The sequence below is a fragment of the Sardina pilchardus genome, chromosome 10, assembly GCF_963854185.1.
Source record: "Sardina pilchardus chromosome 10, fSarPil1.1, whole genome shotgun sequence".
In the NCBI taxonomy this organism is placed as follows: Eukaryota; Metazoa; Chordata; class Actinopteri; order Clupeiformes; family Clupeidae; genus Sardina; species Sardina pilchardus.
This window is the reverse complement of record NC_085003.1, coordinates 23,293,521-23,312,784: the sequence shown is the minus strand read 5'-3', so window position 1 is coordinate 23,312,784 and position 19,264 is coordinate 23,293,521. Positions and strand designations below refer to the sequence as shown.

Here is a 19,264-nt window from a genome sequence, read left to right as displayed (position 1 = left end):
ATGTAATAAAATATAAATATCACAAGCAATTTGATGAGCCAATAACCAGATGACAAGACAGGCATGCAACCGCGAGATGGCAGACGTGTTCCATGATGCTGTTGCTTAACATGCCAACGCAGAATTGCATTGTGGTTATTGTGGTTTCTGAATGTACAAGCAGATTTCTTTAAATAGCATATGGACTCTCTGACTATGAGACTTGACTTGTTACCTGTTACCATTTCGTGCAAGTGGAACATGTCTCTGCACAGTTGTAAGGAAATAGGTCAAATTCATACCTATGACGTTTACAATAGGGCCGGCGTGTTTAACTACATTTCCCACAATACATTGCAAAGCGCATGTTGAGTAAGCGGGTTGTACACAAGTTATGTATGGCAACTAGCAATGTCACTTACGAACAGGAGAAGTGCCCCAGTGTTGGAATGTCAAGTGGATTGTTCTATCTTTTGTTGACTAGGACAGAAATGTTTTGACCGTACAGTAGCATGTCTGCATAAATAACAAGATTTTGGAAGACAAATACATAATAGCCAGCCACAATTTACTTTAGCTAGTCATGTGTTCGGTAGCATTGAGCACGCGGACATGCTACAGAGCATTGCGCTTTGTAAACAAGGACTCTTTTCATTTCGGCTGTGCATTACCTTCAACGGTTGTCCGTTCATTGTCAACCGCACCGCTTCTTAAAGACATTAACCAACCGTTGAAACAGTGGTCATTGGAAGTTAGCCCTTTCAGCAAAGTTAACGCGAAGCTTCGTTGTGACTTGTCTGTCCGCCCTTTGGATCCGCATGCTTTTCCCGAAGCGGACCGGGCATTCATTTCGGTCCATGGCACGAATGCTGACCATGAGTTTAAACTGGATGACTTGCATGTTCATTACAGTGATCAAAATCAGGAATTACTCATTCACGGTGATAAGGTGACCAGCAATGTTTCTGTGGAATTAATAGCGCCAATAAAAAGTGGTGAGTGTAAATTCTTCATTTTGAAAGCAGATCAGTTAATGTTCTGTGAATACGTTTTGGATGATAGACTTATTATTATGCCTTTCTTTGTTTCTTTATTCCTTTATTCAGACCTTTTCATCACAACTACTGGAGGAGGAAATGTCAACATCCAGAAGATGGAAAGTGATGTTTGCAAAGTGCAGACAGACACCGGCAACTGCACCTTGACTTCAATTAGGGTGTGTTTTAGGATGTCCTCATCCTACAGCCTTGATTCTCTTTCTATTTTGTAACTATGTGGTCGCGTTTAGGATTTAGTGTGTAAATATCATAATCCAAGAAGTACATTTCCAGTGTGTTTAAGTTAGTGCAGTATGACTATGAAAGGATGAGTTGAGTTGCTCAGCATTTTTGGGTGAGTGGTCATCTAGCCACACCCTTCATAAGACTACCTCTGTAATGTTTTTTTTTTTTTCTTCTTCTTCTTCTTCTTCCCAGAGTCATAAGTTGGATGTGCTGTCAGCAGGGGGGAACATTATAGGATTTGGTACCATCCATGCCAATGTGGATGTCTGTGCAAAAGAAGGCAGTGTATGGTCATATTATTTCTGTGCTTATTGACAGATAATGGAAAATATAGTAATTATAATCACATGAATACAACATTAACACATCAAAATAGATGTCATAGCTAATGATATTATTCATGTTCACATTGTAGGTCAACATTAAAAAGATCCAAGGGTCTTTCATGAATGTCTCAACAGATCAAGGGCAGCTGAAGGTCAAAGCTATCTATGCAGAGTCCTCCAAAGTGTCATCGTCATCAGGGGAAATTCAGTTGGGACATATCCATGGTTTGTGTTTGTGGCCTAAGAATGATAAGACTCATAGGATACTGTTAATGTTGGGGATACACCAATATATATTGGCAATAGGCGATATTTACTTTGTTGACTGGTTTTAGGCATATAGGCAAATATAGTGTACCGATGACTGTAACCAACGTTAATTTGTTATGTTGCATAAATTCTGCATTAGTTTAAAGTAGTGTTATACACATACTGGAACATTCATAGTGGTATGAATTTTTTAAATTGTTTAAATTGAAATTTTCTGGCATCAAAAGGTATAACAAAAATATGAGGGTCATTTATTGGTCAAATTATGTTATTGGCAGTAACAATGTTGTTAACAAATTTGTTTACATTTTTTTCCCCATCCTAAACTGATCAACTACTTTTTTAACAGGTGATGCCAGCGTGCAGAACGAAACCGGAGATGTAAATGTCGGTATGTAATACATGTTAACAGCAGAATATTTACATTCAATGAATGACCACTTTAAATGATCAACTGGTATGACTGTAAAGTAAAATCACTGTTTTCCAGATTCCTCAAGTGGTGCTTTGACTATCTTGACAAGCAGTGGGAATATTGATGCATATGTTGGAGAGAGGGGAACAGCAAACCTGATAACTCAGCAGGGTATGGGGCCACTTTTATAGTATTACTTACTACGTAATATTTATGGTTATGGTTATGATTATGGTTATACGATTTAGCTTTTGTCCAAAGCAACTTAACGATAAAAGCAATTACAATAGCATACAATACAACAGTTAAAAAAATAAAAGTGAACAGTTTTAAAATGTTCGGAAGACTACATTAACGGAAATAGCAATAAGAAACAATAATGTCAAATTGTTAATGCAATATCAATGATCAATATTCCAATGAAAATAAACAGATACTTTATACAAACAGTAACTCATAATAATACTTGTATTATTATAATGTATGTATACGGTAATGCATTTTTTTACATTAATCATTTATCAGATGCTCCTATACAAAGGGAGTTTTCTATTTTTTTGTAGTTATAAGGGCCATTGTAATGTCCGAACTTAAAGGGATATTCCACCATTTGGGGAATTAAAATTGATTGACAATTGATTTTTACCTTTCTCCTGTTCATGCAGCCATTCTGTGAGTCTGGCGATACAACTTTTAGCTCCAGCCTAGCATAGATCATTGAATCAGATTATTCCATTAGCATCTTGCCCACTAGCATCACACTTGAAAGTGACCAAGATTTCCGGAATTTTTCCTATTTAAAACTTGTCTCTTCTCAAATTAGAAAGTGCAGTTAGACTGAGGGAAAATGAAGTGTGGCGATTTTCTAGGCTGATTTGACATGGAGCTAACTCGTTCTGGCATAATAATCAACTGCCGACGGCAGTTTTAAGGTTTTGCTTTTTCTTATTTCAGTATTAGATTAAGTAATTCACCAAAAGGTGAATGCATTATATCCAGTGCTCATCTTTACCATGGGGTGCCAACTGTTATGGAGGTCACTGTATATAACGTTCAGTATTGTGTCTAACACACACTGCACTTCCCATCCCCACAGGGTCTGTGTCAGTACGGGTTCCTGCCTCTATGAAAGTGGGAGTTCAGTTGTCTGGGGCGTCTGTAAAAATCAGTCCTGACATCAAGCTGCACGAGGGTCAACATGAGTCCACAGACAGCAATACAACGGTCACCGGTGAGTTAAATAGAAAAGCTAGTGACATGACCTCAGACAGGGCCAATGCACATAGGTTCGATACATGTTTAGAGCAGAGATGGGGGACTCGAGTCTAGTGACTTGACTCGAGTCAGACTTAAGTCGCCAGATTGAGGACTTGTGACTTGCTTGATCAACAGTGAGAAAAGACTTGACTTGACTTGGACTTGCTACTCATGACTTGAGACTTGACTTAGACTTGCATGCAATGACTCGACAAGTCATTGCTGTCTTGGTTAATTGGTGAATAATAATAATAAAAACGATTTTCGATTGGATATTTCCTGTTGCATGTGGGCGAACCTGGCAACCTCTCTACTAGGTGCTAGGTGACGCGCCCGCCATCTACAGTAGAGCGGTCGGGGTTTAGAAGGTGGAAGCTGTTACCAGTTCTGCTGCTATTGCAGCAGCCAGTGTTCCCAAAATCATAACATTTGGATTTAAAGACTATTCAACTCAACAAAAGAAACGATTCGCCGAGTGCAAGGTGTGCAGCGCAAAAATATCCGACACATCCAGGACCACGTCAAATGTTATCCGCCATTTCCGACTACACAAAGAAAAGTAAAAAATGTCAATAGCTAATTTCACATTATTTTTAATCTAACGTTAGCTGGCAGAGCTAACATCCCATCTCCATCAGTAAAACGTGACAAGAGCTTACTGTTTGCACCACATGTTGACTTAGTTTCACATTGATCCCGCCTATCAAATAACAGACAATTTGACTGAAATTGTAGGTAGCCTATCTGAAATTGCCAGATTGATTCACTTGGCAGATAGGGCTAGTTGCTAGTCGAAAGTCTACTAGAAAATCACTCAGAGTGCGCAAACCTCCTCCAAGCGAACACATCACCTCCTCTTGCATCCATCCATAACTTTTTTAGTTATCTTGCGAACAAACAAACATATACAGACAAACCAACAAACTCCGATAAAAACATAACCTCCTTGGTGGAGAGAAAAACTTCGAAACGGTCTTTGTCCCGACGCACATAATTGTTGACATTCTCGATAATGTCGAGGGGAAGCTGAGACAAATTATGCATGACTGCAAGTAGGCTACTTCTTTGTGTTGGATGAGAGTAGGCTAGGCTACAGATGTGATGGATGTTACATCACATCTGTACTCTCACCATGGACGTTAGGAAATGTGATACATTCTTAAAAATGGAGTGGGAGCATAAATGCATTGAATATGAGGCTATGTTGCACTAACTGGTTTTCAGTCTTGTGCTATGAATGGTGATTTATGTGAGCCCTTTGCACTGAAATTAATATCACTCATGGCTGTAAAATCCTTGTATTTGTCGTTAGGGAATGCATAGGCCTATTAAAAATGCATTTGAGCATGAAAAAAATGAAATATATACATTTTATTCTTATTCAGAATTATTTTGTAGCTTCTCTCATGTCAGATGTGCGAAAGTGCGCAGCCACATTTGGCCCTCTGATGGTGATGATAAAAAAATTGTGGCCCTCTTAGTCATGAAAGTTGCCCATCCGCGGTCTACCACAGCAATGTAGCTGTTAGTTTGTTAGCGCTAGCTGCTTTTATTTTTATTAAATCATTATATAAAGTATAACAGCCAAACAACATGCACAAACCCTATTACTGTAAATGTATGTAAAAGTATATGAGAGATGTATGACATAAATGAGAAATGGGCCACTTTCAAGAGTAAATCGTAGTATAGCCTAACATAGAAGTGTCTCCATTTCATTTCCGTATGGTATTTATTAATGGAATATTATGCAATGAAAACATGAGCTAAACACACATTCTCTCTCTCTCTCTCTCTCTCTCTCTCTCTCTCCCACACACACACACACACACACACACACAAACACACACACAACATACAGTATGAGAGAATGAGGCCTTTTTGAAGGAGTAGTGGACATAGAAGTTGTATTTGTTCAAGTTCATTCCTTCTTGCACTTCTTTGTCTGTTGTCTTTTGCAACATATCGAAAAAATGGTTGTAAATAAAAGGAAGTGGTTTGCTGCTGTTCCCATGATAAACTACCGTGTTGAGTACTCTGTCTGGTAATTATTGTTTGGTACACCAGGCCCTGTAGTCGTTCCTAGTAATTCTGATCCTGCTGGTCCTAGTGAGCATTTATAATTATTCTTTAGCCTTATATCCCCTTCTTCTATTTGTTAGCCCTTTTGTGCAAAGGAGGGCTACATAAAACGTAGGCTGCCGTCTCTTCAAGTTTTAAGACGGTTGTCTTCCAGCATATTATATGACTTGACTTGTGACTTGCTTGACCTAAGCTATGACTTGACTTGACTTGACTCGACCTAAGCTATGACTTGACTTGACTTGACTCGACCCTCACAAAAACGACTTGGGACTTGCTTGAGACTTGAAGGTTAAGACTTGAGACTTGCTTGAGACTTGCATATGTGTGACTTACTCCCATCTCTGGTTTAGAGGCTATGATGTAAATGGCTTAACTATTATGGTTATGCATTATAGGCTGTGTCCTGTATACATAAAGTAGATTAAGCCTTCTCCTGGACTTAAATAGAACGTTAATGCATATCTCCATTGAACATGTGTTAGGGGTGGGAAACTGCCCCAATAACAGCCAATGTGATTAATGTCCCAAAGGTTCTGGAAAATGACACAGGAAGTCTAAAATGCTTAAAGTGTGGAAAGTATATCTCAGTGGTAAAACGTTTACTTTCCCTGACAGGCACTCTGAATGGACCATCAGCCGGAGAGCAATGGATTAAAGTTGAGGCAAAAAAAGGGTCGATTAACTTGAGGCCACAAAGCTGGTTTGAGTCTCTGAGACTTGAGAAGTAAATGTGTCTGTTTCTACACTCGGCCTCGGAAGGTTCGCTAAAGTTTTGCTTTTACCTCAGTCTACAAATTCTATCAGGTTACACTAGCAAGACTGGCTGTACCTGAGATTATGTGAATGCCAAACGAATGAAGCAATCATAATGTACTGAAAGTTGAAACATGTATGTATGTGCGTATGTATAAAATTAAATGCATAAATGGTAACCCTATATAAATGAAACCCTATTGAACACAACGTAAATTAAAATATTTAGTTAAGGAGGGATTTAAAGATGCTTTTTTAGTGAAAATGTGAGTGCCAAAAGCATACAGAAAAGGATAGCATCCGTAAGGGGAGTTCTAAGCGTTGTGTTTCAGAATGGCGTGAAATGCAGATCAAGCTGATATTAATAACAATTATCAGTATTACTCCGGTGTCACTACTGAGTTATTGGGACCATTTCAGTCTCTTGTGTAGAGGATGTGCTTGCACTTGCACTAAGACGTTTGTTCAGCTTGAAGAAACCAAAATGTGTACTGTGTACTGTAGGCAAAACTGACCACCAGATGCAATTTCTGTGTTGTGATTACGTGATGAAAGCAAGGCATATTGCATTGTGGTTTTGTTAACACTTTCATGGAATCTTAATAGAACTTAAGCAGAAAGCGTAGGTTTTGTTTAATGTATAAAATATTCTATTTATTTGCACTGTATTTGTGTTGCTGCTAAACGTGCTATGTGTATCATAATGTCTAAGGACAAGAAGGAATAGCTCTTCAATGAACATAAATCACGCACAATAAGGAAATGCTACCGTCTATAAGTACTGCAATATGTTGTGTATGTAAAATATGTACTATTACTCCAGCTATGATATACCGCGACCATAAACTGTAATGTTAAAAATATATAAGGATGGATGTATGGCATGAAATAAAATAAAGATGCATTTTTAATATTTTGTTTACCTTTTTAAAAGGTGTTATAACAACTCTGAATCTAGAGTCTTACAGAATTCACTATGCGCTGTTCAGATGTTCCTGGACCATTCTGGCACACACATGTGATCTCAGATAATCTAGCTCGCCCACATCATGGTGTGTCCTACTGTCACTTGGCTAATACTCTTCTCCTAGAGCACATCTGTGTTGGCAGTCATGGGTGCGGAGTGCTGCTATGCCGACGGCTATCACTACATTCCGATGGAATGTCCTGCTTCTCAGGCTTCTTGCTTAGCTGCATCAGGTGGTCCAGGTCATCATAGCCATACCAGTAAGGGGCATCTTCTCTGCTGTGCTCCCAGTGTTTGAGGCGAGGCTGAAGGCGCAACGCTGCCTGCCTGTAGGATCACCACAATGTTAACAAGTACTGCATAGAGATACTTAGAAAGAGTTTAAAAATACTCGGGAGAACATGACAATACAGAGCAAGTGTAGTTGGACCAATCACGTCCAAAACAACATAGAATATGAACTGATGTAAGGTTTTAATGGAGGTCTGGATGTGATGGATACTCATGGTGACTTACTTGGAGATTCCCCTACAGTAGAGCATGGTAAGGGAGTGGATGGTTTGGCAGCCCTTGAGCAGGATGCGACAGGCACGGTCAGTGAGGAGAACACATCCGCTGGCGTCCAGCTCTTTCAGGTGGGGTCCAGAGCCCGTTAGGTATTGCATGGCCATGTCCGTCATCTGGTTTCACAGACACATTTTACTCCATAAGGAAGTGATCATAGACATTACAATTGGCACTAACACTGCATTCAAATCAGGCGTACTTTGGGGCAGCCTGCCATGACGAGTCGTGACAGGGCTCTGCAGTAGAAGGCCAGCGCTTTGATGGACAGGTCCGACAGTGACACACAGTGGGATATGTCGAAGTCCTCCAGACTGTTGGCCCGCCTACAGAACATCTGACAGGGTGTCAGCCAGGGAAGAGACAGACCACAAGCTCAGCCCTCTCTGATTTGTTATAACACTATATCCAAAATAGATTGAATGAACAATGGGCATACGATTTTAAATGAATTACAATTACCTCGATGCCAATATCAGTTATCCAAAGACATTCAGATATACTGAGCTTCTTCAAACATTTAATTTCTCCTATTGCAGTCAGTCCCTGAAAGACAACAGATTTACATACATACTGATATATTGATAGTACAATATGCCATGTGTGTCATTTCATTGTTGATTTTGATATTATTATTATTACTATTATGCTTTCCCCCCCATTTCTATTTTTTTCCCTTTTCCATATTATTTTTAACTAATGCAGTGTTCAAATACTGTAAGTCACTTTGGGAAAAGAAGCGTCTGCAAAATACCATAACCATAACCATGAATAAATGTATTGGGTGAAAATACATTGACAATGACAAAGTTGCTATTGTTTGTACAATGAAGTCACAAAAGGCAGCTTACTTTGTCCTGCATATGACAGCCAGTCATGTCCAAACAGACAAGACAGCGTGAGTTACTCAGGAACTCAATGCCCGCGTCTGTTAGAGATTCACAGTATGCCAGATTCAGGGTAGTGAGCATGCTGCATCTGTGAAGACAAGATAAAACACAGCCTTTACATTATTTATATGGGACGTGTATAGAATGGATAAGAGTGGCGATGATCACACACACTGTGCACCTCTGTACGATTCTGACGACCACTACATCACTGACGCGGCAGTTGCTGAGATTTAACTCTTGCATCTTGACAGCAGATGGACTGTCAGTGAAGCAACGCAGGCCAACATCACTGATCCTAAATGATGAAGGAGAAAAAGAACAACAGGTCAACATTCCCCATGTCCTGCAACAGTCTGCCTACCCTGTACACAAAAGGGCTTCTATGAGGGCAAATGCTTCCTACCTTACACAATCTGAGATGTCAAGGTAACTGATATTCTTCAGGGATGCTATGTATTTCAGACTGGCATCAGTCATCTTTGGACAGTCAGCAGCATGTAGATGGCTTAGGTTGGGAGAACTCTTGCAAACAGCCTTCCAGCCGATGTCAGTAATATGCTCGTTGCCTGCATTGAATGAACACATTCATTTCTAGTTTAACAATCTTTGCATATTAAAAAAAAAACATGTCTATATTTCTATATGCATATTGTGTTTGTATAATAATGTTTTATAATAATTTATATCACAAGTGAAACTGAGCTAATCTGATCTCAGTATCTATAATTAAAATTTTGACATGTTTTTTTACATGGTATACTACAGAGATTTGCACAATGACCTTCTATTTGTAGTTTCTTAAGAGAAGCTGCTTCAGCAATGGTTTTGAATGCAGTGTCGGTGAGATGAGAGGACCCCAGGAGGGATATTGTAACTAGAGAGTGGCATTTAGCAGTCAGCACCTGTAAAGGTATCATTATAGATGAGTTATGGTAAAAAGATTGTGCACATCCCAATCAAGGTTCAGAACAAAAATTATTTGTGAAAAATAGAAAAAAAGTTCGCACACTTTAAATCCTTCTTTGTGGTTTATTTTGGCACAGAAATAATGACGTTTCGACCATGTGGTCTTCTTCAGATTCATTATAGATGATTCACAATCATTATAGATGATTCAATGTGTGAAATACAGTCTATAAACAAACAATTTAACTCACATTGTTCAAAATCTGCAAATCATTGTAGTTTGAAAACAGGTTTAATACTCACGTCCCTAAAATACCTACCTCTAAGCACCTATCTGTAAATGTAGGCATGTTGTCAAATATAATGTGTTGCAGCACACTGCACCCATCTGCAATGGATCTGAACCCATCCACTGTTATCTACACCAGCGGAATGAGAGGTTAAGGTTATGATTTGCTAGCGATATCTGTTGTGTAAACAGGAATTATATGTTGTCTCTCTACTGACCTGGGTGCAGCCAGATAGATCTATGTGGACAAGCCCATGGCAGCCTTTCTCTGTAGCTAAGAACTGCAGCCCTTTATCTGTGAACCTTCTACAGTGGGCCAGACTCAAGTACTGCAGATTCATACAGCACCTGCAGAATGTTGTGAGGAAGACAGGAAGGTATAGAGAAGAGAACAGAAGGACTGCATAGGTTTGAAACTGAAATATTGGAATAACACTGCTCAAAACCAACTAATCTGTTGTAGACGTTACCTTGAAAGCACTTTCAGAGTTCCATTTGTCACATAGGTGTATGAAAGATTCAGGTAGAAGAGGGACTGACAACTCTCAGATATTATTCGAACTGTCTCATCCTGATAAAAAAAAAAAAAAAAGGGTATTTGGTTTCCAAAGTTTTGTTTTTAACTCACTGTGACATACGAATTTAATTCAAAAGGGTACTACTGACATCTATGTTGGTGCATTGACTCAGATTGAGCTCCTGAAGATTTCGGCATTCACCTAATGGATTAAAATGAAATAGAATTCAAATGCAGCACTTCCTCTGATAGTGTATTTTGATTTTATTTTAATGAAAGGTTGAGAGAAATACTCACTTATACATCTAAATGCGGGCCACATCAGAGATATACAACCACGTAGATTTAAGTGGACCACAAACGGACGATACTTCTTCAGTATCTTTTCTACATCACAGCTTTGAATCCAGTGTTTTTCTGCTGAAAAATTGATCTTACGAGAAAAGACTATATAAATATACATACACACTGTATATGTATATAAAGCTAAAGTACAATAAAATATCTATGCCAGTGTTGTAAAATATATTCAAATGTCTACAGCCCCTCTCACCTTGTTCCAGAGACTGCAGGTTTGAGTTATGGCCATCCATGTGTCACACACCTCAGCACACCTTATCAGGTCTCCGGATTCTAAATACTGAAAGATCTAAGATCCAACCGGATCCAACACATACAGTACAAGCCTTGTTCAAAATGAGAATAATTAAAAACACCCAAAACACACATTATTTTAAAACACGCAACAATTCCAGTGTATCAAGAAAAACAGTACATCTTCAAGATTATTACTCAAGTACAGACAGTTAAGTTTACCAAATTATCTCAATAATAGTATGATTCAGTTAAACTCCTGCAACAATAGTGACTGAAAGCTGTGCTATACCTTCAAAGACAATTTGCTCGGCAGCACAGAAATAATGTCCTGTTCTTCAATAGTGTTGTCCACCTCTTGGCTAGTCTTCTCCAGTAGGTTATTTTCCCACTTCTGCCCTTACAAAAGAAGTAAGGTTAGGATTGATAACTATCGACAAGAAGTAACAAATAAACTCTTCTTTCAACTCTTAAAATATCTAAGAGCAAAACGTACTGTACCTCAATGTACTGTTGTGTTCTCTTTGAGTCCTGCACCACATATCGCCAGGCAAAAAAAATGTTTCTACACTGCAGTAGTTCATGCACTTTTTGGAGCTTTTTAATAGCATCTGAAAAAGAAAAGAAAAAAAAGAGAGAGAGAGAGAGAGAGAGAGAGAGTAGAACCATGTAATCCATCAGATGCAGAAATTGAAGAGCAAAATTGCTACAATGTCAAAGAGATAAATATAATTTCCAGAAAACAAAATTACACTTTGTTAATGTCTGTGGATCAAAATACTGTACTCCTTTTCGATTGACTCCTTACTCCTAACTGATATCCTTATATTACATGTAAGAATCATACCAAATTTAGTCAACTCCCTCTTCAGAGACTTGGACATTTGAAAAATGTCTGTGAGGGATTATTGAGGGATTAAACAAATGCAAACCACATACCCCTCTTTCTCTTCTTCTTTATCTGCACCCACTTGATCCATATTCTGAAGGTGTAATGCAGGACGTTCTTTGCATAGTGCCTCTTAGCAGTATCCATGTTCTGACGCAGAATGACAGCTTCTATTCTTCTCTTCAGAATATACCTTTTCCAGGCCCTACCCACAAGTGGTGCTTTATTAATTCATGAGAAACTACGGGCAAACCGCTACAGGCCCGAGGTAAAACAAAAGACTGCCCTCAGGCTGTGAGACTGAACTCAGGCATTCATTTAATGAAACTGATCCCACTGGATCAAATTCGAAAGTAACTAACTAGAATACAAAGGCCAGTGCCATAGGGAAATCAGCGGCAAACCTAAATCATGTATTACATGTGTAAGTTAATTAATGACTGTTTAGTAAATAATCTATTTACAAAGGCGGACATACATTTACAGGCAGTAATCAGAAGCCTTTGGGGTACAAAACTATTCCCAACTGGTCCCAACAATCTAAAATTCACAATTACAGGGCCACCTAAATTGTGTGAAGAGTTAACCTATTTCATATTCACATTAAAGCTCTTACATGAAGCACATCTTCATGAGACTCCTCCGGTGACAGTGTAATGCCTCTTCAAAAAATGATGACGTCTACAGAACCAGATAAATATTAGTATACATATAATGTAAATGATATCTACTTCTTTGGGGAAAATTGTCCATTGCAAAAATGAACACTAATATTGGCACTATAGTGCAGGTTACCGAAATGTCGTCATCTGAGTTCTCAAAAAGATGTATCATGCCATGCACCATCTTTTTATTAGATGGGTAAAGGTCATCCTCCACATCATCAGCAGCAAATGTATCCCTGTATCAAAAGAAGCTGATTATGATTTTAAGCTGATACATGGGGCAACTTTTTACAACGTTACAGAGCAATATTCCCTAAATATTGTTGTCCTGGTACATTCACATTAACAACATTCTATTCTGGAGAGTAGAACTAGGCCTACTTTAAAATGTTCACAATCTTCCAATGAATCAGCACACATGGTTGGTTGACCAGCAACATGGCTCAAAAAGTTGCCCCATGTGTGTTAGGGTCACACAATGTCACTATTTTCAACAACTAAAATACACATTTATGCAGGACACTGTGTCTGGGCCGCATGAAAATATAATTTAGGTATTCACCCACCACTCAATATCAATATCTCTGCTCCCCTGGATTGCTAAAAGCTTCTCCTCAATATAATGCAGGGGATTGTCAGGACACGAGGTGCATAGGCCAGCTAAAAGAGACTTTTAACAAAAAAAATACCACAGTATGATTGCATTAATTTAATCATCATTAACTAAAACGTCATCCATTCTTAACCACATTTTCCCTGTGGTTGGGAGCATAGTAGTAGCATACGGTAATGGGTTGGGGCGTTGTAGCCATAGACAGTAAAAGATAGGTTGTAGCTACTAGGCCTATCGTTACCTGAAAAATCGCAGGAAGAGAATTCTTTGAAATGTATTCTTTCAGCGATGGGTCTGCATTTTCCAGAGATGCCATAATGCCGCTAAAATTACAACATTTATTTAATGTATATTGTAATTTCGTCAAATTAACGGGATATTTAGCCTACTTGTCCAAACCATCATGTGAGGCTTTACATGTTACCAAGTAACAAAAACCGGTTTGGGCTTGGAAATTAGGCCTAACATTAGTTGTCCTTGGAAAAAAACGTTTAATTGAAAGCGTCCTCAAATAAACTATTTGAAGAGTGCAGCAGTTCTTTATTATGCTTGTAATTATAGTATTAGTCAACATAGGACAGAAGTGTATGTCTCTCAGCACCATGTCCGAAGTTTTTACGACTGCGAGGCAGTGTCAGCTGTGTCCCATGGAAAGATTTTGGTTGGCCTGACGCAGAGGATGGCAGACAGCATGGGGGAATTATTTTAATTCTGAAAAGGTTTCGTGAGCATTGTTGTATCTTCTTCATGTTAAGCAGACGATTGTCAGAATGGGAGATGGAAATGTTATACCCAAATTGGGTAATATGAAAGCAGTACTGGGAATACTTGCTGGCGCAGGTGCCTCTTATGGTTTATACAAATTTGTCCGCGGCATTGGAGGAAATGCAGAGAAGAAAAACAGAACGAAATCAGTGGAAAGAAGTGGTCAAGATAACAGGGCTTCGGGTGATGTAATTCTCGAACCGGGGAGTTTAATGGCCAAAGTGTCGGGATTCGATGTGGTCGGAGTACGCAAAAGTCCTTCTCAGGTCACCGCTGAGGCATCAAGTAAGAATAAATTGTTGACAGGCTAACAACCTTTAGCTGGCTAGCAACCTATTTTTGCTAGCTTTGCTAAATAGAACGGTATTAAACCAGGCTAGATCAACTGTCTGTGTACATACGTGCAATTTCAGTAGTGGTCAACTGTAACGTTGTCCAGTGAGTTTATTTTGAATGTATTACTAGTTATTAACATATTGCTAAGAAGACATTTAGTAGCTGTTTCGGTTTGATTGATCTTAGCCAGTCACCTAACTTTGCGTCTTCGAGGTTCTTCTAACCTAATGTTACAGTTATGGTATAAGCATAGACTGGTCTATGTCTGTAGGTATAAGTGTATTGCTGTTATTCATTTTATATCTTATACACTTTATACTTTTATATAGGCCAATGAAAATGTGCAGTACTGCGTTCACCCAACTTGGATAGCATCGACTTAAGATGCATGTTTACGATTCGTTGTAGTCTTTGCCCCTTTAATAGCAGACATTCTAAAGAGGTCCCCAAATTGTTTGGAGCCGCGGCACATAGGGATGCTCCTCTCCCTTCTGCAGAGAAGTCCTACCCCTTCAGAGAGGTCTCAAGTACTTGTTACACTGGGGAACAGCGCTGCTTTCACAGTGAATCAGGTAGGGACACTGGTGATATGTCAATGTGTACTCCTGACACTAAACTGTTACTCAATGTTCATTTAAGAATCTTTTTTCACTTCTCTTCACAAGGATTTCATCCGTGAATTTGGAGGCCTTCACATTATTGCAGGGTCCCTTAAGGACACTTCAGCAGATGTTCGACTACAAACTTTGAACGCATTGAATAACCTGAGTATGAACATAAGAAATCAAGAACAGCTGAAGGTACAGCACAACACATTTGTGATTCTCAAGTCTTCTGGGTTTTTAGTTTTTATTTTTTAAGTTTTAATCCGGGCTTATTCAATATTTTTGTGTAGGTGTACATTCCTCAGGTTTTGGAGATGATTGAGATGTCACCAGTCAATTCAGAGTTGCAGCTTGCGGCCTTGAGGTTGCTGACCAACATGTCAGTCACAGACAGACACCAACATCTGATGAGGAACTCGGTCACCCTGTTCCTGTCTCTGCTTGTAGTGAGCAATGAAATCCTTCAGGTATTTGTCTATAGGAAGCACCAGCCTTTAAAGGCGAAGTCCACATTTCGGTTTCAGCAAAAAGTGTTTATGTTTGAGCTCAACAGCCAATGGAACTACACCCCTCTCCCCCATGCTGATGATCACCTAGGATCAGTTATGTGTAGATCAGAGATGTATCTCCCCTTTTCTGAATCAAGACTGTGAACAAATGTTACATTTAGCAAAATGTGAATGGGATTAGAATTGTACACTGCACCTTTGATATATTATTAGTTGTTGCCTTGCCTGTGTCTCTTTTTTTATTATTTGGATTTCTTCTGCTCTCACAACCCACAGGTTCAGGTTTTAAAGGTCCTGGTGAATTTGTCCTCAAATCCAGATATGATTGAAGATATTGTCCAAGCACAGGTAAAGAAAGCCATGTGTGACGAATGGTTATATGTATGGTTCAGCTGTATTTGACAAATTCATATGAGCCAAGAACTGTGACAAAGGTTAATGACTTGGCTTGATGTAGCCTGGATGTTCCCATGCTGCTTTGCGCACGATTTCATTCACACTGCAAAGGCAGCCTGGAAACTACCGCCCGCAAGACGATGGTGAGCTATGCACAGACACATTTGATAGACATCCGTGGGCCGTGGCAGCCAATGAACGGATCTGGGCATTTTTTCAAATACGAGAAAATGAACGTTTGGTTGCCACACCACGTCTGATTGAGATGTGGTCGCGTCAGCCAGGCTAGGCTTGATGGCAAATCCCTTAGCAAACCATCCCACTGAGACTTTGCGGTTTGAGATTTTGAGGAAGTGAAAGTGTGCTGTTCCTATTTCAACTGTCTGAGCATGCTATTCGGCTTTTCTTTCAGTTCTTCTTTTCATGGTGAAAACAGCTGTTTTAGGTTATTTCTTCAGAGGCAAAAAAAATAATCAAAAATTAAAATAAATGTCTTGCCTCTCATCATCACTTCTGAATATTCACTGATACTATATCAGTACAAGGCTGGTGGCAACTGTCCTGGAGTTCTAGTCTATAAATATATAAAGCTATTAGTAGATTTCAAAGCACATGGCAGGGTGTGTGTTGTTTAGATGTTGTGAGAGAGATACGATATGTGCTGAGATAGCGATAGCTTTAGCAGTCGAATAACGATTCTGTGCTGAGTAATAAGGGATGTTGAGGCCCCGGCAGTGGCGCAACTGGCTGGGGCACCTGCACCGTACGCTGGCGACCCGGGTTCGATTCCCGCCCCGTGGTCCTTTCCAGATCCCACCCCGACTCTCTCCCACTCACTTCCTGTCATTCTCTCTACTGTCCTGTCCAAATAAAGGCATGAAAAGCCCAAAAAATAATCTTTAAAAAAAATAAGGGATGTTGTAAGGCTGGGTGAATGCTGCCTGACCTGCAGTGGCGTCGTTAGACCTGGGCATTCAGGGCTATAGCCCCGGATGTCTTGGGGATAGTCCCGGATCTCCGTGCCTTACAAAATGATGAAAATCGCCCCAGTTTTTTTTTTTATAAGGTTCTAATTGAATGCCATGGTCAGCAGCCACTAGACTGACGTGATTTGCTGCCGCTAGGGGTGTCTAGATATCTAGGCTAAGCAGTCTCAACTGCAATATTGTCTACTAGTACAGTAGTCAACAGGCTTTTTTAAAACACTGCTAGCAGGGTATAAAACGAGTGGAAGAGCCAGGCTAGCCACAGGTAGCCCTGATTTTCATGCAAACTGAAAATTGGACGAGGAGTTGTGTTGGATTAATCCATTTACAGTTAGCGATTAGAGTGGCACCTGGAAATGATGCATTCATTCATCATGTCATGGGCAGAAAAACATGTTTGAGTGTGAGGTCTCTGTTAAGACGATTTTGTTCCGTCTTAATCCCCCATAAATACCAGTAGGTCTAGTGAGAGATATTAGCTTTATTTGTTCTTAAAAGATGATGAGGAGGAGCCCAACGAATTTCCTTCTTTTCCTTCTCAAACCACGTGGAAACGGCATCTTTAACAGCCCAACGGACCCCCGTAGGCGAAAAATTTGTTGGGCTAGAGCCCCGGATCTTTTGCACACCTAGTGACGCCTCTGCTGACCTGCTGGGGAATTTGGATTTCCCCCGGCAGGTCAGGCTGGAAACCTGCAGATCTATCTCCCCTGCTTCCTGTCCACAAACTTTGGGTCCAATCACTTTTCAGTCGGTGCAAGAATATTATTTGCCATGAAACTAGAATAGAATAATGATGATCTCCTCTTGTGTTGGCAGGCTCCAGCTTCCTTGGTTCTTCTGTTTGACTGCTGCACCAAGGTCTCTGTGCTCCTCCGTCTCTTGACGTTAATGGGCAACCTCAGGGCCTGGAGACCCTCAGCCCAGGTTGCAGAGGCCCTGCGCTGGAACCAGGACTCGCTCTTCTGTGTGCTGCTGGACGATTCCTCCCAGGTGCATCAGAGACTCCTGCAGCTACTCTCTCACCCTGACGACGAAGTCAAGGCTCAGGTGGCCAAGGTCCTCACGTAGCCTCCAAGCTGGGCCCAGTGATGTTGATTCTGACGTCCCCGTCCCTATGACAACACCACCCCTCTAAATGTCCGCTCACATTCACTGTCCACTTGGCATTTTGGGCCATGTTTGTAGGCAATGTAAGCTCAGCAATGCCCACACCGTGTCTTCTTCTAGTTCTCCGAGCTCCCTATAGGGGCTTAGGAAAATTCCCCACTGCCAAATATTTTTTTATAGAAAAGTGAATGTGAATGTCCGTTGAGACGTCAGGCATTTCCTCCCATACACCCAGAAATGACCCTCTGGCAGTATGGTAGAAGGAACAGAGTTATGGAGTATATGGAGGTTTTTGTGAGACGTGCATTTCATATTGCCTTTGTGACACCACGGTGTCCTGCCACAGAGCGTTTACAAAAGGGAATGTTTTCAGGTTTAGATGCATGCCTTAGCATGGAGAGTGAGTTTCGGACTGCAGAAAACAACTGGATTCTTCTCATTTTTGTGTCTGTGTGCCAGTGTTGATGGTGTGTACATGCTGCACAGCAATTAAAGCTCTTTTTTATAGCAATTGTCAGAAAGTAGGATATCTCTAGAGTTCCTGTCTTCTGAAGTTGATAGTAAATACCAGTTCAGACTTTGACCTTTTTTTTGAACTGGTTGTTTTTACCAAAAATAACAAAACCTCTGTCAAATGGGGGGGGGGGGGGGGGGGGGGGATTGGTTTGCTGCTCAACCCTGTTGCCTAATTGATCCCAAGAGTGGCTTCAGAAGTTAACCAAGCTAGCTTGAAAATTGGAGGAAGACATTCCAGGTAGTACTGTATGTTGTTCAGAACTACTTTTACATTAATATGTCCAAAAAACAAATGCACAATTGTTTTCCTAAAAGAGGACATGCCTCCTAATTGTTTAACATCAAAACACAATTATATCCATATTTACTGTTAAATTATAGAAAGACGTATAGGGATATATACCCACCCATAAATGGTTTTCTTTCATTTGTTTCAACTTGCCATTGAGACGGACTCTAAAGCTGACAAACCCCAGAGGAGCTGCCATACCATTTCAGTAGACCATTTCAGTAAAGACATCTTGATTTATAAAGACCTTTCTGTGTAGTAAAGATAATACAATGAATTATGAAGATATTTAAAATGAATTATTTATTCTAAGTTATGTGTTACTGATCTGCACATTTGAATGCTTAATTTGTTATAAGCAAATAAACTGGTTTTACAATATATGGAGTGTGTGACATTTATATTTCCCTAAAATGAACAGTGTTATTATGAAATTAAAATCAAATCAAATCAATTATTATGGCCACAAGTAGTCTATGTACGTTTG

At 39.8% G+C, this 19,264-nt stretch overlaps 3 protein-coding genes across 4 annotated transcripts; 2 read left to right on the top strand and 1 right to left on the bottom strand.

Annotated features, from left to right (window-relative positions):
* Window positions 1–371: 371 nt before the first annotated feature.
* Window positions 372–7,264, top strand: fam185a (family with sequence similarity 185 member A). The gene is made up of 8 exons (XM_062547127.1): window positions 372–974; window positions 1,086–1,195; window positions 1,455–1,547; window positions 1,678–1,813; window positions 2,208–2,249; window positions 2,349–2,444; window positions 3,370–3,504; window positions 6,231–7,264. Exons 1-8 carry the CDS (start codon window positions 563–565, stop codon window positions 6,341–6,343), a joined length of 1,137 nt encoding a protein of 378 aa, XP_062403111.1. The 5' UTR covers window positions 372–562; the 3' UTR covers window positions 6,344–7,264.
* Window positions 7,265–7,354: 90 nt separating this feature from the next.
* fbxl13 (F-box and leucine-rich repeat protein 13) lies at window positions 7,355–13,632 on the bottom strand. Its single transcript, XM_062546489.1, has 21 exons — window positions 13,507–13,632; window positions 13,219–13,322; window positions 12,783–12,888; window positions 12,604–12,668; window positions 12,038–12,192; window positions 11,600–11,709; window positions 11,391–11,492; window positions 11,058–11,153; window positions 10,802–10,937; window positions 10,654–10,706; window positions 10,458–10,558; window positions 10,206–10,335; window positions 10,019–10,117; window positions 9,574–9,694; window positions 9,196–9,358; window positions 8,971–9,087; window positions 8,751–8,877; window positions 8,362–8,445; window positions 8,102–8,236; window positions 7,852–8,015; window positions 7,355–7,662 (listed from the first exon to the last, which is right to left on the bottom strand). The coding sequence occupies exons 1-21, from the start codon at window positions 13,579–13,581 to the stop codon at window positions 7,479–7,481; spliced, it is 2,427 nt and encodes an 808-aa protein (XP_062402473.1). The 5' UTR covers window positions 13,582–13,632; the 3' UTR covers window positions 7,355–7,478.
* Window positions 13,633–13,940: 308 nt separating this feature from the next.
* Window positions 13,941–18,618, top strand: armc10 (armadillo repeat containing 10). Of its 2 annotated transcripts, none has more exons than XM_062547670.1 (6): window positions 13,941–14,315; window positions 14,793–14,938; window positions 15,032–15,166; window positions 15,262–15,438; window positions 15,757–15,828; window positions 17,682–18,618. In XM_062547670.1, exons 1-6 carry the CDS (start codon window positions 14,036–14,038, stop codon window positions 17,931–17,933), a joined length of 1,062 nt encoding a protein of 353 aa, XP_062403654.1. In that variant the 5' UTR covers window positions 13,941–14,035; the 3' UTR covers window positions 17,934–18,618. The 2 variants fall into 2 exon arrangements, with proteins under 2 accessions (XP_062403654.1, XP_062403653.1); XM_062547669.1 differs by having other exon boundaries at window positions 14,775–14,938.
* The last annotated feature ends 646 nt before the right edge of the window (window positions 18,619–19,264 follow it).